Source organism: Bos indicus, chromosome 11, assembly GCF_029378745.1.
Source record: "Bos indicus isolate NIAB-ARS_2022 breed Sahiwal x Tharparkar chromosome 11, NIAB-ARS_B.indTharparkar_mat_pri_1.0, whole genome shotgun sequence".
NCBI lineage: Eukaryota > Metazoa > Chordata > Mammalia > Artiodactyla > Bovidae > Bos > Bos indicus.
In genome coordinates, this window is record NC_091770.1 from 105,061,209 (window position 1) to 105,087,465 (window position 26,257).

Genomic DNA, 26,257 nt, shown 5'->3' on the forward strand with positions numbered 1-26,257 from the left:
AGCCCAGGGCAGCCCACGACCCTCGCCGCCGTGGTGCGGCGGGCCTGTCCCTCTGTCCCCGAATCTGGGGTGGACCAGCCCTGTTCTTGGTACCCATCCTTCTCGCCCTGCAAGAGTTTGTCCAGGGCTGTACGAGGAGCCCACAGTGGGGATGGCAGCTGTTCTCAGGGGTGCTGCCCCTGCCCACCCCACAGCTGGCGTGGGTCGGCCCCCGGGTGCCCGCTGTGGGTCCTGAGCGAAGCTGGAGCCCTCCTGGTCTCAGGGAGCTTTGGTGACAAGAGGAGAAGCTCCTGAGTCTGTCCAGTCGGTGGCCGTCTTGTTTCAACAGCAAAAAGACTTCAGGCTGGACTAGCCTTCCCTCATGTGGTTTGCAGCACACACGAGGCGGGCAGCTGGGCCCCAGGAGGCCCCCTGGGTGGCGGGAGGAGGGCTGGCCGGGGAGCCAGGGTGCCCGAGGGCCCAAGGGCAGTGCTGAGCCGTGCACCGCACGAGAAGGTGCACCTCCGGGGTGTGGGCGCCGCTCTGGGCCCTGGCGTGTCGCGGTGAGGGGCACAGGCAGCCAGCAGGCGCGTGACTGCATGTGCACGCACACTCACGGACTCTGCAGCCCTCAGCGTCTGAGGCCTCAGCGTCTCCGTGGACAGGTCTCACTGTCTGTGGCCCTGGGACAGAAGCCATTTGTCTCTGTGTGGCCTTGGTTGGGGTTTTGGGAAAAGAGATGGGAACGTGGACCTAGGGCTGTGGCTGGTGTGCTGGGGGGTGGCCAGTGGGGGCCCTGGGTGTGGCCAGTGGGGGCCCTGGGTGTGCAGATGCTGTGTGGACCGCCACCCGGGGCCCACAGAGGGGCCGTGGGGCCTGCGCTGAGCTGCCCTCTGTCCTCCCCGCAGGGTGACCGTGGCTTCGATGGCCTGGCGGGGCTGCCGGGGGAGAAGGGCCACCGGGTGAGTGAGTGCTGTCTGGGGGCCGTGGGGAGAGGTGCTATTGAGGGCCCTTTGGGGCAGGCTTAGGCTTCCTGGGGGGCCGGGCCCTCGATCCCAGGGTGGTCGCTAAGTGAGCCTCGTGGAGGGGAGCTGGACATGGACAGGACGTCCTGGGGACGTGAGCTCAGCCCACAGAGGGCCCGATTCTCCCCAGCTGCTGACGGCGGAATGGCCACCAGGGTCCGTCCCTCAGGGGGGCGAGGCAGCAGGAGGCCCCCTCTGCTCAGGGGCCTCCACACCGTCAGGAAACCCGACAGCTGCCCTTGTGGGGGCGGCCGGAACTCCCTGCACCACTAAAGGGCGACTCCGGGACGTGGGCCGGCCCCACGTGACCTCCCTGTGAACGGCCGTCGGGGCGGGGGCTGCGGCCCGGCTCGTCTGACGCGACTCAGGCATCCGCAGCCGACGCTCCCAGCAGCTCCGTGACGGTTCCTCCCTCACCTGTTTTCTCTGATGCTGTCAATTCTTTGATGCTTTGGCACATCCTGGACACGCAGGCACATGCGTGTGTGTACGGCACACGCGTGTGCACACACGAGCGCCCACACACGTGTTGGCTTTGTCACACGACTCACCCATCACGCCTGTGCTGCCTTGGGAGCAGCTGTAGCGCTGTAGCCAGAGCTGCTGCGCCCACTCTCCAACCCCCCACCCCGGGGACCCCGATCAGGGCCACCGACGAGCAGGCGCTGAGCGCCAATGGTGTGCAGGGCCTGAGGCTGCAGGGTGCCGGGTGGGCCAGCGCTGACCCTCACAGTGCGGAGCGGTGGCCCTTTCGGGGGCAGCATGGGGCTGGGGTGCAGCCTACTTCATAGGGAGAGGTCGGCGGGGTGCCGCTTGGACCCTGCCGCGGGTCCTGGGGTGCCCGTGGGACCTCGGTGCTACCCTAGCTGACCCGCCTCCAGGACTTTGAGCCCGGGGGAGCGTCCTGCCGGCCAGCCATGCCTCCCAATGAGCCAGAAGGCACCGTGTTTTCCGAACAGTCCTCTGTGACTCTGGGAAAGGCCCGGGAGTGGGGTGGGATTTTCAGCCTCAGAAGCAGATGAAATGGGGGCCTTGAGACAGCCGTGCGTGCCCGCCCAGGGGGCTGGTGCTGACCCTGCTTGCCTTCCTAGGGCGACCCTGGCCCATCCGGCCCGCCGGGACCTCCGGGGGAAGACGGAGAAAGGGTACGTACCCCACTGCATGTTGGGCGCTCCGCCGCCCGTCTCCTCTGAAGACTGCAGGCGCTGGCGGCAGCCAGCACCCACGTCGGCGGCGGGGAGGCAGGGGCGTCAGTGGGCTGCACCCAACTTCCTTCCGGTAGACACGGCTCTTGGACCTTGAAGCTGACGGATGTGGGCGTCCTCAGCCCTCTGACTGGTTGCCCCAGGGCGTGATCTCTGGAAAGCCATTGTAGGGGAGCTGATGAGCTCAGCATCTGAGCGAGGGGCAGATGGAGGCCGCGAGGGGCGGAGTGCGGGCTCTGCGGAGGGAGGGAGGCGGAGAGAGCCCCGAAAGTGACTGTCCTTGCCCTGGAGGTGGGGCAGACTGATGGGCGTGTGTGGACCCAGCAGGGAGGGATGCTGGGGGCCTGGGCTTTGCCTCCATCCTCCGTCTGTCTGTCTGTCTGTTATCTATTTACCTCTGGAGAAGGAAACAGCACCCCACTCCAGTACTCTTGCCTGGAGAATCCCATGGACGGAGGAGCCTGGTGGGCTATGTCTATTTATCTATCTTTAAATTTCCTGTCGTCCGCCTACGTATCTGTGCGTGCATCTCTCCATCTGTGATCTGTTAATCACCCATCTCTTATCAGTTTCTCTCTCGTCTGTCTGTCTGTCTGCCTATCTTTAAAGCTGTAACTTTCATCCATCATCTTCCCGTCTCTGTCTGCTTTCTGCCAGGCAGTTTATCTTTCGTCTCTCTCAGCACCTGGCAGGTAACCAGGGATGTTTTCTGCCCGGGGCTGTGGTCTGTGAGCTATGACCTCACCTTTCACCTCCAGGAGTAGGACGCGCCGGGCCTTCCCTGCTGGCGCAAGGGCTAGTAGTAGCCCTGGCGTTTGCTGAGGCAGCCCCGGGCCGAGGCTCCGGCAGAGCTGAAGGGAGGGCGTCTCTCTGGGGCCCAGGCTGCGTGGCGTGTCCCTGATCTCTGCCTCTCTTCCCCACACAGGGTGACGATGGGGAAGTCGGGCCCAGAGGGCTGCCTGGGGAGCCCGTAAGTGCACGGACCGGGTGGGATTCTGTGTCTCTCGTTGATGTTCTCAGATCGACTCAGGGCCCAGATTAGACAGGGCTCAGCCTTGAGACAGACGAATCTGGGGACTCTGGGGAACGGAATGGGGGACCACGGGGAGGTGAACAGGGCGACGCTGAGGAGTCGGTCTGAGCCTGGGTCAGGGAGAGAACTGCAGGGTCCAGGGTCCGTGATGGAGGGCCCCGGGGTCAGCGTGCACCCGCTCGCTGGGACTGAATCACCCCCCAGGTGTCTGCTTAGCCTCCAGGGAGGCTCATCCATACCACACTCCTCTAAGCCGGGCCTAGGCGATGCCTTCTGGGTTATTAACTTCTGAAAACATTTATGTGAGTGGGTATTAAAACCGTGAAGCACATTTAAGTGGCAACGGACGTGGGGACAGTTGTCTCTTGTGCGGCGTCTGAGAAGGTTCTGTCAGAGTGAAGGGCCCTTGAAATCAAGCGCCGGCTGGTGTGGGGTGGGGAGCGGCCACGACGGCAGGCAGTGACCCCCCTGTGGGCGTGGGGCAGTGCCCACCCGGCCGGGGATGGGGACTGAGCCCCGACCAGTCCTGGCCCCCCCTCGCCCCTGGTCCCCAGGGCCGAGGCCGAGAGCTGGGGTGGGGTGAGCAGAGGAAGCGGGCGGGGAGGGGTGTCGGCCACACTCCCCGGGCAGCAGAGACATCGGGAATTGGGGGGCTGAGAGGGGAGGCGGGGCGGGGGCCGGGATTCTGGGCCGAGTCTGACGGTCTCTGCTCTTCTCTCCTGCAGGGGCCGCGAGGTCTGCTGGGGCCGAAGGGGCCCCCAGGCCCCCCCGGACCGCCCGTAAGTCCCCTGCCTGTCTGCCCCGTCCCTGCCCCCAGCTGTGCCCGCGCAGTCCTGCGGGCAGCCCCCCACACTGACAGCTGTGCACCCAGCCCAGCACCCGTGTGAGGTGTGGGGAGGATGGCCCTGCGGGTGGAGGCGTGGAGGCGGGCTGGGCTCACTCCACCTTCTCCACACACGGCGAGTCCCCAGGACGCCCGTCTCCTCCCTGCGTGTGCTGGCCGGGACCCTCTCGAACAGTCCTCGAGGGAGGAGCAGCCCATGGTGGGGCAGGGCTCTGTCTGGGGGCGGCTTTCCAGGGCCGGGCCCCCCGCTCAGCTGTCCAAGAACGCAGGGTGCCCCCCGCAATGAACCCAGCAGCCCCATTAACCTGCAGCCAATCTCAGCATTTATCTGGGCTCAAGCCTTTCCCCTCCCACGAAGGACGAGCCGTCCTCTGACCTCATGGGCAGGGACCAAGCCGTGCTCGCTGGGCTTTGCCCGTTGAGCTTTGTTGATTCTTTTCTGTTTCAATGCCACCCAGGGTGTGACGGGAATGGATGGTCAACCAGGCCCAAAAGGCAACGTGGTAAGTCCAGGGGTCCCGCCCCGACCATGGCCTCACGGTGGTCACAGCCACGCAGGGCGTGGGAGGGGGACTCAGGCCACCCTGACAGAGGGGGCTGGGACGGGCGGTGCGGGCCTCCCGCAGGAGAGGACGGGCTGAGGCCCTGCCCCGTTCCGAGCCCGGGGGACACAGGGGCAGGGCGTCCTCATCCCCCGGCCGGGCTGGTTGAGGGCAGGGGCCGTGACCACGCCCACCGAGACGCGTCGTGTGGGTCTCCTGTAACAGAAGTGGGTGACCTGAATAGAACCTTTCTCCCGGTGGCTCCCGTCTCGTGTCCCTGCTGGGTGGCCGTGCCCTCACCCGCACCAGCTGGGGTCCCCGGGCCTGGCTTCCCGCCTGGGCTCGAGAGCTCCGCAGCCCCCATCATGCCTGCTTGTGTTTCCTGTAGGGTCCCCAGGGAGAGCCTGGCCCCCCGGGGCAGCAGGGCAACCCAGGTGCCCAGGTGAGTGAGCAGGGCGGGGTTGTGGGCAGTGGGAGCTGGGGGACAGAACCCAGGGCCTGAGTGGCCCCTGAGGGCCGCCCCGCGCTGCCGGTCGGCCAGCAGGGCCTGCGGCCTGGAGGTGGCCTGGGACGGGGCTGGGGAATGATGGGCGGACGGCGGGGAGGGGTTCTGGCTCGAGAAATCCCTGACCTTTCCTGCTCACTCTCTCCCTGCCAGGGTCTTCCGGGCCCCCAGGGCGCTATCGGGCCTCCAGGAGAAAAGGTAGGTGGGCTGTGCTGGGCGCGGGTGAGCCTGCGGCAGGGCCCCTGCCAGCCCGGGGGCACGGTGCCTGCCAGCGCCCGGCCGGCTCTGCTGTGGCCCTGTCCCTCCCTCCTGCCTCCCTTCCTTAGTTATGCATTGATATAAGGTTGCCAGACTCAGGAAGAAAAACAGATACAGGATGCCCAGTAAAATTCAGACTCTGTTCTCTGAAATCTGTTTACCCGGGCATCTCATTTTCTTAGGCTTCCCAGGTGGCGCTAGTGGTAGAGAACCCGCCTGCCGATGCGGGAGGCAGAAGAGACCTGGGTTCAATCCCTGGGTCAGGAGGATCCCTGGAGGAGGGCATGGCAACCCACTCCAGTGTTCTTCCTGAGAGTCCCATGGACAGAGGAGCCTGGCGGGCTGCAGTCCCTGGGGTCGCACAGAGTCGGACACGACCGACATGACTCAGCACGCAGGCACTTGTTTCGTTGTCGTTGGCCTTGTTTTCTTTTTGCTAAATTTGCCAACTCTAAACACATCCTGGGCACCCCGAGCCACGTGCTGGGGAGACAGCCTGGGCCCTGGCCTGGCTGTGGCTCAGCCCCAGGTGCCCGGTAAACCCAACACCCGGCTGGCACCAGCCAGGACGTCCTCCGGGGGGCAGTTCTCAGGGCATCACAGCCCCGACTCCTGTCTCCACTGGGTGGTTGTCTTGTTCTAGTAGCCAAACCCGAAGGCCCTGGACATAGCGGAGGGTGCACCGTCTTTGGGCGAAGGCCGCAGGAGCGGCAGCTCTGAGCCGCCTTTTTAAGCAAATGCTTTTTGAGCAGATATGTTGAAGAGTGACTTTGGGGGTGTGTAGAGAGGGTGGGCAGCCAAGGGCACCCCGGGGCATCGGCTTATGAAGTCTGTGGTTTGTTCTAGGGTCCCCTGGGCAAACCCGGCCTCCCAGGAATGCCTGGTGCTGACGGACCCCCGGTGAGTACCCTGGCCCCCTCAACCTTCACATCCCCCGCCCGTGCCCACCCAGGGGTGGGGGTCGGGAACCCAGGCAGACGGCCCCTCCCCAGCTCTGGAGCTGGCTACGTGCCTGGCCCACGTTGCCTCTTCTAGCTCCTTCGATGAAGACCCCGCTGCTGGCTCAGGAATTACTGGGTTTTGGCCGTGCTTTCCATCACGGGCTGGGAGCTGCACGCGTCGGAGCATCTGCTGCCCACGCCCCCCGCACTTTCAGCTGCAACGAGGGCGGCTGGGCTCCGGGCCTCGTGTGCGTCGCCCGCGCTGCGTGTATTTTTAGCGATCACGCACTGGGAAGCAGGGTGTGCACACGCAGCTGTGGAGCTGAGCAGATGCCGCCTAGAAGCAGGGAGTGAGGGACAAACCCGCCCGCGGCCAGGCTGCGAGGGAGGGGGCGGGACAGTGACAAACGCCGGGCCTGTCCGCACCCACCAGCCTCCGCGTGCGCTGCCAATGGGCTTTTTACTTCTCGGTTATTTTTAGTGTATCTAATTGATGCCAAGTAGAGAGCCTGTTTTAGAGAATGATTAGCGAAATTAATTGTTTCAGACACAGTTATTTTGCTCTGTTAATAGTGCCATTAGAAATGAGCTGAGACGCTCAGCCCTCCACCCGTCGATTGGCGGTTGGCTGGCGTGGGGCAGGGCCTGTTTCTGTCTTCTCTCTGAAAATCCTTTGGTCCAGTGAGTCACCCATCACAGGCTTATCTGAACCAACAGATCACAGTCTCATTCCTGTTTTGAGCTGCTTCGGGTGGGTGAGGAGGCTCAGTCTCTGACGTGAGTTTGGTACAAAGAGATGAAAATTTTGCAACATGGCTTTTATGTGCTTTCACATACATCGACACCTAATTGTGTTTTCTGATGATGAAATACCTGCTTCTGGAAAATTAGGAAGAGAAGCAACATGGCGACATGATGAGCACGGCTGGCCTGCATCCTCCCGGCCGCTGCTTCCCTTTGCTGCAGCGGCGGGCGTCTGTGGGCGTTTCCCACGGCGCATTGTGTCAGAGGGCTCCCCGGGCAGCTCAGTGCCCGCCTGCCAGTGCCGCAGACATAAGAGACACGGGTTCAGTCCCTGGGCTGGGAAGATCCCCTGGAGGACGGCACGGCCACCCACTCGAGGCTTCTTGCCTGGAGAATCCCGTGGACAGAGGAGCCTGGTGGCTACATCCGTGGAGTCACAAGAGTTAGACGTGACTTAGCACGTGGCATGTTGGGAAGGAGGTGGCTGCATGGCCCCCAGTCCCCTGACCTTACCTGGAGTTCCCCTCCTGAGTTGGAACTCCAACAACTAGAGTCCCTGAGGGGTCACTCGTTTCCTGTTGGATGCTGTGGGGAAAGAGGGGCCTTTAAGGGGCACCCCGCCCAGGGAGTCAGGAGGCCAGCTCTCACAGGTCCTCATTTCTCTTCCCCCAGTCAGTGGTCACACTTGAAAATATGAGTGTACCAGGGACGCGAGGGGGGTGGTTGTGCCAGGTCAACAGTGATGACGCGAAAAGGGAAAGATCAAAAGGGGAGAATCGGAGCTGCAGGGAGAGGGACACGCAGCCCTCCAGGGGAACGTCGGAGCTGCAGGGAGAGGGACACGCAGCCCTCCAGGGGAACGTCGGCACTGCAGACAGAGGGACATGGAGCCCTCGAGGGGAACGTCGGAGCTGCAAGGAGAGGGACACGGAGCCCTCCAGGGGAACGTCGGAGCTGCAGGGAGAGGGACACGGAGCCCTCCAGGGGAACGTCCGCGCCGCAGGGAGAGGGACAGAGAGCCCTCGAGGGGAACGTCCGCGCTGCAGGCTGGGGGCCACGCAGCCCTTGTCACAGGTGAATGGGGAGGAGACAAAGGGTCTGAAGCCTCTCCTTACAGAGGCGTCGCGTAGTCCCAGCCGTAAAGAGGAGACTTGTCCCTCTCCCCCTTGGTGTTGGCTTGGTGTGGGTTAAGAAGAAAGGGAAGATAGATTTCAGAGCCACTGAGAAGTGTAAGAGGTTTCAGGGCAGACGCTGCTCTGGACTCTTCGAGAAGTCATTCCAGGCACACGTGACAGGGTTCGGATAATGAATCATGGGCTCATGGAAACATTACAGAGCCAGGAACAGTCAAATTCCAGCAAGTATTCAGTGACAGGAGGAGATGCGCGATATAATACTAAATTAAAAATCGTCTTCTGACGCCAATTTTGCACGCGAACGCACAGAGCAAATAGATTAGCTGCACTGCATCACACCCCTGGCCACCGTCACCGTGCCTGGTGAGGTTATGAAGGGGTTTAATTTTCTCTTCCACTTGCCTAATTATCTACAATGAACATACATTACTTTTTTAATCAGAAAAATATCAAATACAAATAAGCTTTATTATTTTTGCATTTGTCTACAGTGAACATATATTACTTTTTAAATCAGAAAATATCAAATATACATAATTTAAGCTTTATTACTTTTCTGTTATAAAATCCTGCTGGTTACGGGATTCTGGGGAGAGATCAGCGAGTGGAAAGAGAGTGGAGACGGCCAGCCCTTCACAGCGGGAAGCTGGCCCCTCTGACTCGGATGGATTTCCTTTTGCAAACGCTCAAAATACGTGAGGGCTGTGCTCCCCCCACAAAGCCGCTCTCATCCTGGGAACACGGCTTAGAAGCCTGGCCTCCATTCCAACAGCAGTAATCACGGTGGGGACTTCCCTGGCGGTTCAGGGCTTAGGACTTAGCGCTTCCACGGCAGGAACATGGGTTCAATCTCTGGTTGGGGAACTAAGATCCTGAAAGCTGATCCTGAAAGCTGATCCTGAAAGCTGTTTGGTATACCCCCAAAAAACCCAGTACCCCCTAAAACACAGTTGGTCGTGGCAATGATCCGTCCTTCTACACTATCTGTTCCAAAACACTGTGACCAGGTCTATTCTCTTGTTTTTAATTTTTTTTTTTTTACTGTATCAGGTCAGTTGTGACACGCAGGTTTTGTTGCCCCAAGACTGTGGGATCTTAGTTCCCTGACCAGGTGTTGAACCTGAGTCCCCTGAATTGCAAGGCAGATTCTTAACCCCCAGAGCACTCGGCAAGTCCTCAGGTCTGTCCTTAGGGCCACCGTGTAAGTAAGGTCATCGCCAGGTGGAGGGTCGGCTCGCTCCCCAGATGTGGGGCCCGTGCTCGTTTGTGTCCGGGGCCTGCCGTCACCACCCACAGCTGCCCGTGACCTCAGTCCCTTCACGGAGAAGTTCCAGGTTTGGTGGAAACGGTACAAGAGGCCCAGGAAGAGCCCACGTGGCAGGGGAGGAGGCCTCCCCTTTCCCCAGCGACCCCGGGGCAGGACGTGTCCCGGGCACACTTAGGTGCAGCCCTGCCGGCCCGGGCGCAGGCGGTGAGCCTCGTCTCAGGAAGGTGGAGGGCGGCCGTGTGTCCCCTCCAGGCCCGGGCGCAGGCGGTGAGCCTCGTCTCAGGAAGGTGGAGGGCGGCCACGTGTCCCCTCCAGGCCCGGGCGCAGGCGGTGAGCCTCGTCTCAGGAAGGTGGAGGGTGGCCGCGTGTCCCCTCCAGGCCCGGGCGCAGGCGGTGAGCCTCGTCTCAGGAAGGTGGAGGGCGGGCCGCGTGTCCCCTCCAGGCCCGGGCGCAGGCGTGGTCCGGCCAGCGCCTGATTGTCCTCACAGGCTCCCAGGCACCACACCCCCTCCAGCAAAGGAACTTCCGCATTCTCCCCCTCGCGTGGCCACCGCCTCAGGCTGTCCGCAGTGGCATCAAATCCGGTTCACAATGATCGCAAATTAAAAAGAACACACACAAATCATGTGTTCAAGTGGGTGAGGTCCGCGTCCCTGCAACGCTGCTGTCCCACAGGTAGAGCTCAGAACTTTGGAAGGATCGAGCTGAGAGCAGTCAACCCCCTCTCTCGTTATACACCCTCGAGAGAGGACGCCCAGAGTGGGCAAGCGACTCACCTAAGGTCACACAGCAGCCCGGGGGTTCCCAGGATTAGAGTCAGGCTGCCCTGGCCTGCCAGCATCCTCACCCCACACCGTGGCTTCTCTTTACTGGCGCCCTTGGGGGCAGGACCCCGTTTCTTGACAGTGAACACTCAGGTTCTGTTTTTATCGTCCGTGTTTGGCTCCTGAGCTCAGAGGCACTGAACTTAGTGACCAGCTTGGGTCTGAAAGTCAGAGAAGGTGAAGTTCCTGAGAATGGCTTGATGGCACCCGGGTAGAGAGGGCCCTGAGCGGTTCCTGGGGCCCCCGCTCTGCATCTCTGGGTGGATTCTCCCCTTGCCCCCAGCTTCCCTCCCCATCTGTGTCGCCTGGGGTGACGACTGAAGGCCTGGGGTGCCTGGGAACCTGGGAGGTCTGGTCCCCCTTCTCTGTCCTTGCTTGGCCACTAGTGTGGTTTTGCTGGTTGACCTTGAACACATGGCCTTGCTGTCACTGACCCTGCCCACCGCAGGCAGGGCGCGGGCTGCGTTGGGGCCCCGGCGCACCGTTGGGCTGGGGCCCGTCTGTGGGTTTGGAAGCTCGTCCCCTGCCGTTGCCGCACCCCGGCACCATTCCCATGTTAACAGACGAAGCCACCGAGGGTCAGGGCCAAAGGGCGGGGGGACCAAGGCGCTGCGGGGAAGAACAGGAGGGACCCAGGTTCTGACCCTCACACTGGAGACCGCTGTGGGAGAAGCCTGCGTTCCCAGCGGCCACTGACTAACACCAGCCTTCTTTTTCCGACAGGGGCACCCTGGCAAAGAAGGCCCTCCAGGAGAGAAGGGAGGGCAGGTGGGTACCGGCTGCACCCCTGGCCCCTCCAGGGTGGGTGGGACTGGGCCCCTCTCTGATCTGGGACTCCTGCCCTGCTCGCATCCATCCTGAGAAGACCCCCTGTAGGCCCCCCTTCCCCGTGCAGCTGGGCGGCGCCCGCATGTCTCCTCCTTCGGGCCTGGCCTGAGACACCCATCCGCTCTGCTCACAGCGAGAGGGCAGTGTGCTGGGGGCAGGCCCGCTCTCCGGCTTGTGCTGGAAGGACCCAGGGTAGCTCGGAGTGAACCCATGTCATCCACCCAAGATGGGGCTAACACACTTTCCCGTCTGGTTTCAGGGTCCTCCCGGCCCCCAGGGTCCAATCGGCTACCCAGGTCCTCGCGGAGTCAAGGTGAGCGTCTCAGCCTGGGGTTTTCCTGGAGGTCGGGATCAGGACTGCGGGGCATGGCTGGACCTGTGTTAGGGATGGACCTGTGTTAGGGATCCTGCGCTTTAACCTCCCTCCCGCCCACGCGGGGGCAGCCCTGGTCTGGGTGATCCGCTCCCAGCATGTGAGCCCAAGCGGGTGATGGAGGGGCCCCGGGGGCCGGGAGGGGCTCCCATGGAGCAGGGCACGCCCCCCAGCGTCTGGGGCAGCGCAGGCAGCTCGCCGGTGGCCTCCAGGACGTGGGGCACCCTTCGCCCTTGCTCTCTTACGGTCCCTGTTGAGTGGCCTGCTGGTCTTGGAGCCCCTCAGGGCAGCTGTCCTGAGCCCAGGCACCGAGCTGGGGGCCCTCGCCTGGGAATTTGGGACGTTTTCTTCTGGGCTGTTTGCACGTTGAGACAGAGTCTGTCCCCATCAGTAACATCTGGGCAGACCTTGCTGTTGGGGGGGGGGGGGCGGGAGACTCCATCTATTCTTACCCATCGAAAGGCTCCCGGAACCTCTTTAAACGAGTGCAGAGCCCCCGTGTCCCAGACTCAGGCTGTCAGTTTGCCCCGAGCCGAGCGTTTGCTTTGCGCCGTGCAGCCTAGTCTTCGGTGATGCTGCTTTCTGAACACGCACCCGGCAGACAGGCGCGCCCGGCGTGCGAGCACCGAGAGCCCTTCCTTCTCGGGCGGGGCTGCTGCCCTGTCTTCAGTCTCAGGCTTCGCAGGAGAGCTAAGGGTGGCTCTTTCCTTCAGAACAACTGCCATTTGAGGTGAAGGATCCTGTGTATGTACGTGTATAAAACATCTTGTTTATCTTGGAGGGCTTGCGCGAACACGCCCGTAAGCTCTGGAGTCCCCACCCGTGTCGTTCACACTCCTTTATGCTTTCAAACGTTTTGCACGTCAGAGTGCACGCCTGCCCTGCGGGGTGGAGGAAGGAGAACCCAAGATTTCATGTTTTAGGGACCTCCCCACAACTCCCCTCAAATCCACGTGGGACTCAGGACTCATCCTAGACTCGCTTATCCTGACCCCAAGGGGGCCCAGCTTCCATTTCCCGGAGTCAAGGTGTTCCAAGGTCAGGGGCAGAGAGACGCCTCGGGTCGGGAACCTTGGACGGCAGCCTCTCTCTCTGAAGCAGGCCCTCGGCCCGCGCGCTGCCTGATGAGTTTACAAGGGCAGCAATCTAGCAGCCGCGCTGATTGTGTGAGCTCGGAGCATGTTTATCTTACCAATTCCGGTTGCACAAAGAGCCCGTGCCAGCCACGATCCACAGCCACCCGCGGGCGCTGCTGCTGTGAGCCGGAAAGGTGTCTACTCCGAGATGCTCATGGAGAACGCGCTTATCTCGTCGGCCTGATTAGAATTCATCCGAGACACGAGCCATCCCGCTAGACGGGCGAGCGGAGGGTGGGAGGGAGAGCAGGGCCGGACGCTGTGTTCGCGGATTAGTGGGTTCTCATGCCCGTGTGCTTGAACACCCGCGGAGCCCCTGGTGTGACGAGGCCCGGAGGGCGGTGACCGGAGGTGCAGGCCGGCCCAAGTGTCACCGTCGCCGTGGGAGACCAAGGCCCTCCGCTTTCCTCCCCGAGTCCTGCCTTCCTCCCTAGAAAGGGGCCCCCTGAGCTCTTTGACCTCACTGACCTTTACGCCTCTCCTGGTCGCCCCCCGACTTAGCCCTTTCTCAGGGGTCCATTGAGCACTGTGAGGTCACACGGCCCTTCGCTGAGCCCCCGCGGGGCTGGGGGGCTGGCGGAAGCCCCCCATGCGAACACTCCAGGCCTGGGAAGCCCCGTCCACCTCTGTGCCCTCACGGACGGAGACCCAGAGGGCCTTGCCCCGCCACTGTTCTGTGGCCTTGGCTCTCCCTCCCCAAACCCTGAGCCACCAGGGCCGTGGTGGGTGTTCTGGTCCAGGGCTCTCACCCGGGGTGGACTCTCCCCCCGGGGACACCTGGAGACGCTTCTGAGTGCCATGGTTTGGAGGGGCTACTTCAGGGGCTACTGAGGGGCAGCGGTCTGCAAGCCTGCTCCACCCCCTACGTGCCCGGGCAGCCTTGCAACAAAGAACCATCCAGACCCCAAGGCGCCAGCGCTCAGGCCGGGAGGCCCTGGTCTTCTGTCTCCCTGGCCCCGTTCCCTGGCCTCGGACGGGTCATGAGGCCACAGAACTTCAGGTCTGGCAGGGATCCCCCCGATTCTGTCTCCCCATCTTCTTTCTGGACGGGCGTGGGGAGGGAAGCCCACCTGGCCTGCTGGGCAAGCCAGAGAGCAGGCGCCAGACCCCACCCCCCGAAATCGGGGTTTCAGGGTCCCTGGCCTCCCCTCTGTCCGGGAGCAGAAAGCAGCCCGGGACGGCCCCCAGGGCGCAAGCTGAGCCCGCTCTGCACTCTCTGCGTCTGTCTGAGCCGGCCCTCAGGGCCGCCGCAGCTCTTCTCAGCCTGCCAGGGCCTCCGCGCGCAGGCTCAGAGCTGCCGGTTCTGAGCGGAGTTCTTGCCACAAGAGGGCAGCCGGCAGCACAAGGGTCTGGCCGCAGGCTCAGCTGGGTCCCAGCGGGAGGCCGGCCTCTCTGGGGCCCCGCAGGCGGAGGCCTGAGGCTGCCTGGGCAGTCAGCGGGGCGGGCTCCGCACCCCGCCGGCCGGTGGGCCATGGCTGCCAAGTCTGTCCCCGGGATGGAGCCGTTTCAGCTGGTCCGGCAGGCTCGGAGTGGTCCTGCCTGACGGTTCTCGCTCAGCCGATACACTGAGAGTGACGGGGTGGCTGGTGTTACCAGGTGGTAATTAATGCTATTAGATGCTGTTATGATAATGACCACGTATTAATAGTAATAGAGAATGAAGACCATCAGATGGAACACAGCTCTGTTTATTGAGAATCTGCTGTGTGCCAGGCACAGACCCTGGGGCTTCCCAGCAGGGACGGGGTGAGGGCTGTCATCACCCCGAATTTCCAAGTGGACAGAGGTCTGGGGCCTCGTCACAGGCTACAGAGTGGAACCTGAGCCCATCTGCCTCCAGAAAAGAGCAGGCTGTGGGTGGAGGGGCACCTGCCTGGGCTGCTCTCTGCCCTGAGACCGGGATGCTGAGGGCTGCCTGCGGGGGCGCTCAGCCTCCCGAGTGCTGGGGGCCAGGCGCGCTCTCAGCCTGGACCATGACTGCTCACCCTCTCTGTCCGCACAGGGGGCAGATGGCATCCGAGGTCTGAAGGGCACCAAGGGTGAGAAGGTGAGTGTCCCTGCCTCCCCGCGGGGCCTGGCCAGGAGCCAGGAGGGCCGCCCTGGGGACCGGAGTGACCACAGGCCACTGACGTGGGAGCCCCCAGTTCACTGACAGCACCGGTGCGTGCAGATCCCCGTGAACCTTGGGGCCCGGTGACCGAGCGCCCCTGACCGCCAGCCCCTCCGTAGCCCGGCCTGGCCGAGAGCGCCTCCTGGCCGTCCTGCGAGGCCATCAGTAGCGGCACCACCCATCTTGGGGGTCTTCTGTCGGTCTCCCTGTCCTCAAATCCACCTGTCACCTGCTACCAGGCCCGTGGTCATGCACACATGAGGCAGAGACTTGGTGCCAGCAGAGCTGGGCCGGGGGACCCAGTGAAGCCGGGCCCCCAGGGCTGCAGCCTTCCTGCTGCAAGCCGGCCAGAGCCACAGAAGGCAAAGGGTTAACAGGGACACAGCTCCCGAGGGCCGGGGCCGGGCACTCAGAGTCCTCACCCAGCGTGTTGGCCGTGGGGTGGGGCCCAGAGGCTCTGGGGTGGGGGGAGCCAGGCAGGGTTCTCTCCCCTACACTGAGGCTCTCTCTGGTCCCCCTTCAGGGTGAAGATGGCTTCCCAGGCTTCAAAGGAGACATGGGCATCAAGGGCGATCGGGTGAGTGTCGGGGGCAGGGAGGGGCCCCAGGGCAGCCTCTCAGGACGGAGCTGAGGCCTCCGTGGAGGCTCCTGGCCACCAGCAGCGGCCAGCTCCTCCCAAGCTCCCAGCCTGGAGCTGCGGCAGCTGACACCTGGTCCCAACCCTGCCTGTGGGGTCACCTGGCCCCTCCACCATGTATCCATCAGGGAGTCAGTGGGGGCTTTTTCTTGCTGGCCAGTACCCTGGCCAGTGCTGCAGTCCACAGGGTCAGAAAGAGTCGGACGTGACCGGGCGATTTGCAGAGCGGTGCCTGTGGATCGTTACTGTAACAGGTGTCCGGGAGAGAGAAGGGGTCGCAGAAATGGCCCAGCTCACCAGGGAGGGTTGCGTCCTGCCTGAGGCTGCTGGGGGGGTCACCAGCAGGGCCACACCCCGACTGGGGCCTGGGCTCCCTGACCAGCCCTTCGGGCGTCTGGGCTCCCAACCACCTCTTGAGCTGCTCTCCAGACTCCCAACCATAGCCCCTGTGTTCTGGACCTCGGGCCGGGCTGTCTGAGGCTATAACAGCCTGGCTGGTTTTTAGTGAATATTTTGCCTCGGCTCCAGGGGAGCAGGCTGGGGTGTGTCACACTGCAGGTGCCCGCAGAAACCAGTGGTGGAGTCTCCATGGAAGGGAGGGTGACCCAGGTGATGCTGGGGGGGTTGGGCTGGCGGGCCAGATGCCTGAGGCTGTGGGGACACTCTGGAGACCCCCCAGTAAGTCCAGAAGGAGCAGAGCCCTGCACCCCAGGAGGGCCCGCAGAGGCAGCCGCTGCATCGGCCCCTGGACGGACGCTGTCAGCAGGAATGAGGCTGCCATGTGGCTGGCCGCCCGATTGTCCCCCCCAGAGCGGGCCCGCAGGTGCCGTTCCAGAACCCGCCAGAACCAGAGGGCCTGTGGCTTGGCGCTTTGTCCCGTGCTGGACAGGCAGATGGGATCCGGGCCTCCGTCAGAAGGAGGGGAAGAAAAGAGAGGTCTTCGTGTCCCAGTCCTGTCCCAGTGACCCTGCTGCCAAAGACAGTCCTTCTAGAATTTTCTCTACAGTGATGGCTCCCCACATCTGAAGGGCCTCTCCCTGTCTGGCTGGTGAAAGCCCCTTTTATCTTCCTTTCCAGCAACGTGAGGCACACGTTTTCCCAAGCCATCCCCCAGTCACACGCCGTGCCCTGGGCTCGCCTCTGGCTGAGGATGGACGGGGGGCCGGGAGGGGGCCTCTTCCATCGTAATTTCTCCCGGAGAGGCATTTCTGCCGACGCTTGGCATTTCCTAATTTCCTGAGGGCTCAGTAAACATGGGAAGGATTCTCGGGTTGAGTGAGCAAAGCGCTTAGGGACAGAGCGTCCTCGTCCTGCAGAGAGCTTGGAGCCGAGAAACGAGGCAGCCTTTAGCCGGCTTTATTCCTGTGATGCACGTTTCTAAGGGGGGTTTCACAGCTGTCCTGCAGCTGCTCCTGGACATCGGGGATCAGAGGAGGGCCCACGCAGACGGCGAGGCCAGGCGGGCACTCCGCGGCCGGGCCCCCGCTGCTGCCCTCGCTTGGCCCCCAAGGCCCCCTTCCTGGTGGCTCAGGCCTCCCCGCCTGTACGTGGCAGAGCCAGTGAGGCGGCGTTTCGCCCTTCAGTCTCTGGACACAGCCTGTGGGTCTCCCGTGGGCGCTGACTGTCAGGCTGCAGTCGGCTGCGCTCCTGGGCCTTTCCGGGACCTCCCGGGGCTTCGGGAGAAGAAGGCAGCGCCCCCCGCCGCCCGCCCCCTGCCCAGTGGGGAAATAGCAGGTCAGAGCTCCTAGTTCAGCCAGGAGGTGCTCGACCGAAGGCCGCTGGGAAAAGAGGGGGCCGTGGGCCAGAGAGTGGGCGCTGAAGCCTCCCAGGGCCGGGACGGGGCTTGGTCTGCTTGAGCCGGGCCAGCGACACTTACCACCCCTCCTTGCTCCCAGACAGTGGGGGACCCCCGCGGACTGCAGTCTGTGGGCGACGCCCTCACCTCCTCCTTCTGACCTGCAGGGGGAGATCGGCCCACCTGGTCCCAGAGGGGAGGACGGTCCTGAAGGTCCCAAGGGGCGAGGCGGTCCGAACGGCGACCCCGGTCCTCTGGGACCCCCTGGGGAGAAGGTACGTGACGCGGGCCCTCCCGATGGCCCGGGGCGTCCAGGCGGCGGGTCGGGCAGGCAGAGCCCCGGGCCAGGCTGGTGTGCATCCTGACACGGGCCGGCCTGCTGGGCCACTGCACCCGCTCCTGGGGGCGTTCCCTAAGCTCAGGGTTGGGAGTGGGGGCTCCTGACAGCTGCTCTTACACCTGCGGGGGGCCGCCCCCCTCATCTTGCTCCCCCACCCCTTTCCCCAGCCCCTGCACTGGAACGGGCTCACAATTAGCCCAAACATTCTGCTGTCCGGCTCCAAGGCTGGGACGCTTCAACAGAAGGATTGAGCAAAACCCCACAGACAGAGAGCGCTTTTCTCATACATGGGGCATCAGCCTCCACCCATTGGCTTCAGCAGAGGTGTCCATTCCTGCTCGAGGGGCCTTGCTCCAAACCAGGCAGGGATTCTGGGGAGGACACCATCCCAGGAGGACAGACAGGCTCTCTCTGGAGGCCGTGAAGCCTGCACCCTGCTCCAGTTCCCCTGCCGACACACGCCGGCTTCCTCTCTGTTCCAAGCAGGGCCGGCCAGCTCGTGACCCACCTCTTTCTCTCCGCAGGGCAAACTTGGAGTCCCAGGACTGCCAGGCTACCCAGGAAGACAGGGGCCAAAGGTAACGTACAACCTGGTGAGGTCTGACCCGTGGCGTCTCCCCAGCCTGCACGCTGTCACCCACCTGCCCCGCCCTGCGTAGCTGCTGTGACAAAGCAGAAGGTCACGGTGGCCGTGTCCTGGGTCTGCCCCACTCACAGCCTTCTGCAGTGACTTGGCTGAGTCAGAAGGAGAGCCCGGGAGAATTAGGTGAGCCTTTCAGAGAGGCAGATCCTGGGCTGCACGTCTGAGTCCTCAGCCCCTCTGGCCTCTCAGGGACTTTGTGTACTGGTTTCTCCATACCCAGAGCTGTGTACCTCCCGCAGAGTTAATTCTCCCTGGAAATTCAGAGGTTATTTGCTCGTAACTGAGCATAAAAGGAAGACGAAGACTGTCTTAGTGGAAATCATGCTCTATGTTATGTGAAACAGCTCCTTGAGGCTTTGCAAATCACTTAAACCATTTTTTCTGTCTCACCTTTTATTATTCATGGTTCTTCCTTAAAAAGTTGCCAGCTGCCTGCACTAGAGATGTAATTAACAGCAAAAGAGAACTCACGGATCTGTCGGGTTTGTGTCTGCATCCTGCCCTCCTCAGGCTTCAAGCCTCCGGACGCCCTCCTAGTTAGCAGAGGCAGGGCCCGCGGGCTGGGCTGCAGCCCTAGGTGTTCCCACGTGGCTGATGGCAGGGCCCACAGCAGTCCTCCCTGGGGAAGGGCGAGCTTCCCCTCTTGGCGGGTGAGCCCACAGCCGCCACTCGGGGGGGACTCATCTGCCATGAAATCGTTTTGCTTCATGTCCGTTAGCGATGTGCCCACTGACTGCAGTACTTGTATGGAGAGACCCTGATGGACACGTTTTCTCTCCTGAAATGCGTGTCCATTTGGGGAGGGGGAGAAGGGAAAGAGAGGAGGAGTTTGGGAGAGACGAGGTGGGGGGTTATAGATCAAGTTCAGGCAGCTTTTCGTAAAGGCAGAGGGAGAACCCTGAAGCTGCTTGGGCAGCCTGGGTGGTCCTGGGGTGCTGACCCCGCTCCTGAGCCGAGAGCCGTGAAGTCAGCACCCCTGGTTTTCCCGCCGCAAATCTCGGTCCAGTCTCCTCCTCCTCTTTGTATCAGCAGGCAGGCACACGGGTGGGCTGGCCAAGCTGAGTAGCATCAGTAAACTCGTCCTGGGCTAAGCACACATTCAGGTCAGGCTTTTAAGCCAGGTGGAGAGTAGAGACGGACTCAGCAAACGATTTAGACAGTGTCACCAGGAGCTCACATAGGGGGTGTTTGGATATTTATTCAGTCGGAGCTCTTACGTGCTCACCTGCCCACGTGCACCTTGTAAAGATCTAGAACTGGAAGAGCCGCGCGATGCCACGGCTGGGGCATACATTTGCATTCATTTTTGACTTTATAAGCTGCCGTGCTTTATTTAGAGGTGTTGTGAGAAGATAAAACATGACAACAAGGCGCAAAAAGCAAATGCCATGAATGTGAGAGTCACACGCCACCCCCGGCTCATCTCGGTGGCACAGGCTCTTTTCTTCCCAAACACCAGTGTTTTGCAGACATGGGTGTGTGAGAGGAGGGTGTGGAGAGAGGGAGGAAGGGGAAGCATGGTTAGGATTCAGTTCTGAATTTTAGATTCAGAGTCTGTGAGATGCTCAGGAAATACTGAGTAGGTGGGTGGGGGGTGGTGAGGGGGTGGATGGATGATAGATGATGGATGGGTAGATGGGAGGATGGATGGAAGGTGGCTGGGTGCACAGATGGGCGGACGGATGGTGGGTGGATGAGGGGTGGGTAGGTGGTGAATGGGTGAATGGTGGATGGATGGATGGGGGGTGGGGGGATGGATGGATGGATGGGGGGTGGATGGAGGGAAGGTGGATGGATGGGGTGTGGGGGGTGGGGGGATGGATGGACGGATGGGGGGTGGATGGCGGGAAGGGGGATGGATGGGGTGTGGGGGGTGGGGGGATGGATGGATGGGGGTGGGGTGTGTGTGGATGGATGGACGGTGGGTGGATGAGGGGTGGGTAGGTGGTGAGTGGGTGAATGGAGGATGGATGGATGGGGGGTGGATGGGCGCGTGGTGGACGGTGGGTGGCTGGGTGGCGAGTGGTGGGTGGTGGTGGGGCGTCTGACCCGGGGCTGAGGACTCCGGCAGGCTCGTCCTCCAGCTGGCACAGTGCACGGCTCGTCCCTGGTCAGTCTCTGACGCTTCTTCCCTCATGAACTCTCTTGCAGGGTTCTATCGGATTTCCTGGATTTCCCGGCGCCAACGGAGAAAAGGGCGGCAGGGTAAGGACCGCCTGGCCTCTGCGCAGGCAGCTTGTCTGCTGCCTCGGTGTTAGCGAGTCTGTTCTCCGCACACCATGTTTATTTCTCACCCACTTTGCTGCCAGAACTGCTTTCCAGAACAGCTGACCCCAGTCTTTACGCGACGTACTGGCGGCTCTCGGAGTGCTGGGCTGGGCGGGAGTGCGGTAGATCAGGCAGCCGGCCAGAGAGGGAGGCGTGTGGAGGACACGGCGCTTTCTCACGCTCACCACGATTGCAGCAGCTCTCAGGTCACTGGCGAAACCCAGACTCTTCTCTTGCAGCCCAAGTGATTCATTTTAAAAAAAGGCGGGAGAGGCCCTCGCTCTGTGCTGACGTCTCAGTGAGCCCCTCATCCGGGGTCCAGGTGCACCCCTCCTCTGCCTGGGCTGCCGTGTCACTGGACACCCTCCGGGGGGCAGTGGGCCTGGCTTCCCTCCGTTGTCATCGCGTGTGAAGGTGATCCGAGGGCCCAGACTGCGGGGCCGTCCCCCAGCCTCCCCACCCCAGGCCTCCGGCGGGAACTGCCCTTCGTGGCGCCACACAAGGCAGCCTGAGCACTGCTCCTGGTGAACGGGATCAGAACGACCGCTTGGGCCTTTAGACTCCCAGCGGCCTTGACCACAGGCGTGTGGGGTGTGCAGAGCAGGCCTGGGCGGGTCCTCCCTGCCCAGACGGACGAGCTGCCCCTGTTAAGTGCTCACTCCAGCTACCGTTACTGTCTTTGAGCTGAGACAGTGCGATCTCTAGAAAGCACGGGGGAAGACCTAAAGCCATCCACAATCCACGTAAATGGACGTGTTTGCCAGATTCAGGAAGAGAAAACGGGGCTTCCTGAGTGCAAGCGTGACACAGGGCGACCACACTCTGTCTGTGTGTATTGGTGTCTAGACGTGTCTACACGCCTGTCTGTGTCTGCATGTTTGTGTCCCGTCTGTATTGTGTCCTAAGTTACGCACCTGAGTGTTCCTATCTATGCCGTGTCCGTGTTGTGTCCGTGTCTGTATCTGTACTTACATCTGTCCGTGTGTCTATCAGCCACCTGCCTACCTATCTGTCTCGTTCTTCCTGGTGGGGACAGTCTGACTAGCGTCTTGGGGAAAGGTGGTCACTCGTGGAAAGTAGTAGTCCAGGGTCTGTAAAAGCAGAGGAACCTCGGAGCCACAGAGCAGGCAGCCCCGGTGCTGGAGAACAGGGCCTTCCACACCACGTTGCCAAGAGAATGCCCAGGAGGGGTCATGACGGCTGACAGGGGCTGGTGATGTGACCACCACTGCTTTGCATGGAGGAGCCGGGCTGGGGACGCCTCGGAGGCCTGGCTGTGGCCCCGGGACTGGCACTCCACTCCAAGCCCCGCTCCCCTCTCCTGCCTCTCAGCCATTCCACCCCCAAGCTGAGAAGGCCGGGCAGGTGCCTGGACTCCCCCGGCCCCCACACGCCATTGTTCCAGGGCATTGGCACGTGGCCACCGAGGTCGTCACTGCGAATGGGTGGTTGAAAAGCAGAGGTCCTGGGACCGGGGACTCACTCCTGGTCTGAGAGTCCAGCTTGGTTCACGGGGCCTGAAGCCTGGACACCTCAGGGAAACCGTCTACTTCGGGACTTTGCCGATGCGTCTGAGGGCTGGGATACTGGACGTGACAGGTGGCGTGTGTGCTGACACGCGTGTGCCCCTGCATCTGGGCTGCCTGAGAGCCGGCAGGTCTTCTTCCGTCCACCTCGTCCCAGCCTCTCTGGAGGGGCTGGCTGGGCCGGCAGACTGCTGGCCGGGGGGTCCACGTACAGCTGGCTGTCACGTGACCATTGATGGCTTGTCCCTATCACTGGCCTGCATCCCGGGCCAAGGCAGGGTCCCCGCCAGACCGGCTTGGGAAGAGCCAGCCCCTTAGCAATACCTCCTGCAGCCCAAAGCTTCCATCGCCAGCTTAGGGCATCTCGACTCTAGCGAGGCCAGTTCTGGGAGGACCCCTGCCTCCCCTGCAAGGGCAGGTGGACAGGTGCTCACGGGAGATTTGCTGAGGAGGCCACAAGTGGGGCGTCTTCTGTCCAGCGGCCTCCGTCACCAGGGTGCAGACTCTGGCTCCGTTTAACAGCAAACCTGGGAAGGCTGGTGCCGCCTGGGAGGCCGACGGAATCCGAGGCTGAGGCTGGGGCAGTTTGTTTAGGTTGGAACCGAGAGCTGGTCAGGCTGCAGGATCGGAATCGTGATGAAGGTCTTGCTGTTGGATGGAGGCTTGGCATGAGCTGACGTGCCAGCTGGACTTACGCACCGATGCCAGGAAGTCACCCGGGGGTGGGCCACGGTGTCTCACTGGCGGGAGCCCATCAGTTGAAGAAAGCAGATGTTTCATTAATTCTCGTCAGCAAATATTTATTTGAAGCCAAGAGATGCCGCCGCCTAATGGAAGCAGGGAGACCAGCGTGCATTGTTTAAAAGCTCCATAATTACCTCATCATCATAAACGGTTTTATTAAATTCCTTTCAAAACGGGAGGCTCTGGAAAGCAGTTTTGATTCTGGCAGCAAATGAGTGAAAGATGGTGAGAGGAAATGTTTTAGGTGGTCCTTAGCAATGCAGATCCATCTGGGGCTTCGTCGTTAGAAACCAGGGAAAAAACAATAATTCCGGAAGATGAATGGAGAGGCAGTGGAGATGGGCCTTGATCAATCCGTTACTCGCACGCGCTGTCGGTAAACTGCACTTACAGCTATTACGTCTTTGCTTTGGGAAAAAAAGATTGCGGTGCGTTTGTTTTCCGTGGTTTGGAAAATGCAAAACAACAGAGAGAAGGAGTCTAAATTCTATTAGAAGAGAAGCAAATGACGCTGGGATATATGATTTATATATTAAATTGCAGGTTTGTTTGTCTGCAGAGCCTGTTGAAAATTTAATGGCTAATATCCTTAACTGTAGCGGAAGTAAATTATGTATGAGAGGGGTTGGCTTTCTCCTCTCGTAATAATGATTCCTCCCCACCTCCACTGCTGCCAGAGATGAAGAGGGAAGGTTGGGCGGGGGAGGGAAGGGGCAGGGAGTGGATGTTCTGAGGGGAGGACCCCAGAGAAGTGAGGTGAGCATCCCTCGGGCAGCAGAGGGAGCTGGGGTTCAGAAGGCCCTCTGCAGACACGTGAGGCTGGGCGCATTGCCCGAGGGGTGCGTCCTGCCACCCTGAGAGGGCTTCCTTTCAAGCCAAGACAAGGGGGCGGGCTTTTCTAGCTTGACTTCCAGTGGTCTCTGCATCACCCACTCAGTGGCAGGCGTGCTGCGTGACTGACCGACACCCTTCTCTGATTGCAGGGCACCCCTGGGAAGCCGGGACCACGGGGGCAGCGAGGCCCGACGGTAACCCTGGGCGGAGGGCGGCCTCCAGACTGGGCGTGGTGGTGGGGCGCCTGCCTGGCGGGAGGGGGATGAAGGCGTCGCGCGCGCAGGGCTGGGGTCCACCTGTCCTCTCTTCCGTTTGTCCAGGGCCCACGAGGTGAAAGAGGCCCACGGGGCATCACCGGCAAGCCTGGCCCCAAGGTGCGTATGTGGTCTCCCTTGTGGCCCCGGCCTGACCCCCCACGGAGGGGGCCCCACGGCCTTTTCCGCTGCAAAATATGAAAGAATGAAAGAAGATTTCCTGGGGGTATTTAAGAAGGAGCTGGTTGAGTTAGGTGAGGTCGAACCACAGAGGCTACCCGGGGCCACCGCAGCGTGGAAGTCAGGCCCAGCCAGGCTTTGGACCAATGTCCCCCCGCTCTGATGGGGAGGCCTCGTTTCTTTTCTTCGAGAGGGCTTTGGAAGGGACATCTTGCCGGGATTCTAAAGAAAGTTCTTTCCACCCCTGCGAGAGTCCAGACCCACCTCGAAGGCCTCTTCTCCCACCCTGGGGCCTTGACACCAGCTACTCCAGTCGACGTGGAAGCAGACCTTGGCCAGGCAGCAGGCCCGTCCTGTTTTGCCCTGTGGGGGTCGTGATTCCAGCGCACTTTGCTGCTAAGGAGATGGGCCCGCGGCTGGCGGAGGCGGCGAGCCAGGCAGGGGCAGGGCAGGCCCGGGGGTTGCCCGAGTCCCTCCGTGACGAGCTCTGGGCCCAGTCGCGCCCCCGGAGGCTGACTGAACGCTCAGCTGCTGCGGGCTGCTGGGTGGGCCTGGGACGCAGCCTGCGTCCCGTCTTCTCGTGAGCTTTGGCCCCTGGTGGGAGCCTGGCCTTTGTCCCAGAGCAGCAGCGCGTTCTCCTGGGAGTGTCTCAGTCCCGGCGAGGGCGGCTCGGTACTGGGTGTGTGTGCAGAGGCGAGGACCACCCGAGGCTGGTGCGCTCTGCTCCATATGCAGGCGGGGTGACTGCAGAGGGCACAGGGGCGCCAGGCGATGCTGCACCTGTGATGCTGTCACGGACCAGTCTTTTCATCAGAAATAGTAATGACAGAAATAGTAATAATAAGCTTTTCTTGCTCTTTCCCTGCCTTCCCAGGGCAACTCTGGAGGCGATGGCCCGGCCGGCCCTCCAGGTGAACGGGTAAGCACCTGGATGCGTCCAGGAACACCCCCAGGAGCGTCTGCAGGAGAGCTGCCTGCCCTCAGCGGCCCCCAGCGTTTCTTCCTGGGGGGCGGGGCAGAGCATGGCCAGCCTTCGACCCTGGAGAAGGAGGGTGGTTCCTAAAATCCAGAGGTGGCTCGGGGGTGGCCTTCCCCGGGAGTAAAGTCTTTTCTGTTGGTTGGAGATGACGACCCCATCCCCTTGGCCCTGGCCTTGGGGCTTGAGGTGGGCGGTGGCTGAGATGTCCGGAAACCGAGTCCTGGGCCTCACGCTGCCCCAAGGGACCTTCTTGTGTAACGGACTTACTTTTCACATTGGCGAGGGCAGGGCTGGAAAGAGCTTCTCGAAAGTCGTGGGGAGTAGGGGTGACCGTGCCTGTGCTCAGAGATCCGATGGTGGGGCTGCTGGGCCCACGTGCTGGGGCGATGCCTGTCCTCATACTGGCTCTTGTCTGTCCCCAGGGACCCAACGGACCCCAAGGACCCACGGGGTTCCCTGGACCAAAGGGCCCCCCGGTGAGTACCGCATTTTCCCTGTGGGGCCGGTCCAGGGTGTCCCGGAGACGCTGGTCTTTCCGCAGGGCTCCGGCCTCCAGGCAGCGGGCTCAGGGGAGGGGGGCCAGCCCAGGAGCTCTGACTAGAGGGGCAGTTTGGGGCGCACGGACCCCTCTGTCATCAGACCATCATGACTGTCCAGTCGGCCCTGAGTCAGGGTGGTAGTGCTGTCACGACAAATGGCCACAAGCCCAGCGCCTTAAAACCACAGAAACGCGTTCTCTCCGTCTGGAGGCCAGAGCCCGAACTCCCGGGGCCGGGGTCCCATGCCTCCCCCGGAGGCCTCTCCCAGCCCCTGGCCCCCTGAGCTCATGGACCCCCAGCCCCACTCTGCCTGCATCTTCGCCTGGCCTTCTCCTCTCTCCTCCTGTGTCTCACATTCTCTGTCTCTACTCTGGATGAGGGCCCAGCCTAACCCAGCCAGACCTCACCTTGACCCGATCCCGTCTGCGGAGACCCTGTTCCCAAATGAGGCCAGGGTCGCAGCTTCAGGGGGTTAGGACCTCAACCAGTTTTTCCTGGTGGTGGTGGGGAGAGGCACAGCTCAGCTCGCAGCAGATAACAGTGTATTTCCTCTAAGAAGGAAAAGCCCCTCATCGCAGGAGTTGCTGCCTATTGGGACGCGCGTGGGCACGGGGGTTAGGAAGGAGTTCGACCTCTGCCCTGCATGGACCTGGGCCCAGTGCCTCCTGCGGCCGGGCCTCAGGGGCTGCTGACACCTTGGCTTCTCCCTGTGGGAGACGACAGTGACCCTCAGGGTGGATGTAAGGGTTCAAGGGGGTGGAGCCCAGA

General features: G+C 62.0%; 1 protein-coding gene across 2 annotated transcripts in view; it reads left to right on the forward strand.

Moving 5' to 3' along the window:
• COL5A1 (collagen type V alpha 1 chain) overlaps positions 1-26,257 on the forward strand; it is a 148,944-nt gene that overhangs the window by 80,218 nt on the left and 42,469 nt on the right. For both annotated transcript variants that reach the window (XM_070799667.1, XM_070799666.1), the window contains exons 18-36: positions 888-941; positions 2,096-2,149; positions 3,135-3,179; positions 3,968-4,021; positions 4,545-4,589; positions 5,017-5,070; positions 5,287-5,331; positions 6,238-6,291; positions 11,027-11,071; positions 11,391-11,444; positions 14,643-14,687; positions 15,274-15,327; positions 17,350-17,457; positions 18,047-18,100; positions 20,317-20,370; positions 23,687-23,731; positions 23,858-23,911; positions 24,846-24,890; positions 25,373-25,426. In XM_070799667.1, coding sequence (XP_070655768.1) covers positions 888-941; positions 2,096-2,149; positions 3,135-3,179; positions 3,968-4,021; positions 4,545-4,589; positions 5,017-5,070; positions 5,287-5,331; positions 6,238-6,291; positions 11,027-11,071; positions 11,391-11,444; positions 14,643-14,687; positions 15,274-15,327; positions 17,350-17,457; positions 18,047-18,100; positions 20,317-20,370; positions 23,687-23,731; positions 23,858-23,911; positions 24,846-24,890; positions 25,373-25,426 — 1,017 coding nt within the window. The remainder of the gene's footprint in view (positions 1-887; positions 942-2,095; positions 2,150-3,134; positions 3,180-3,967; positions 4,022-4,544; positions 4,590-5,016; positions 5,071-5,286; positions 5,332-6,237; positions 6,292-11,026; positions 11,072-11,390; positions 11,445-14,642; positions 14,688-15,273; positions 15,328-17,349; positions 17,458-18,046; positions 18,101-20,316; positions 20,371-23,686; positions 23,732-23,857; positions 23,912-24,845; positions 24,891-25,372; positions 25,427-26,257) is intronic.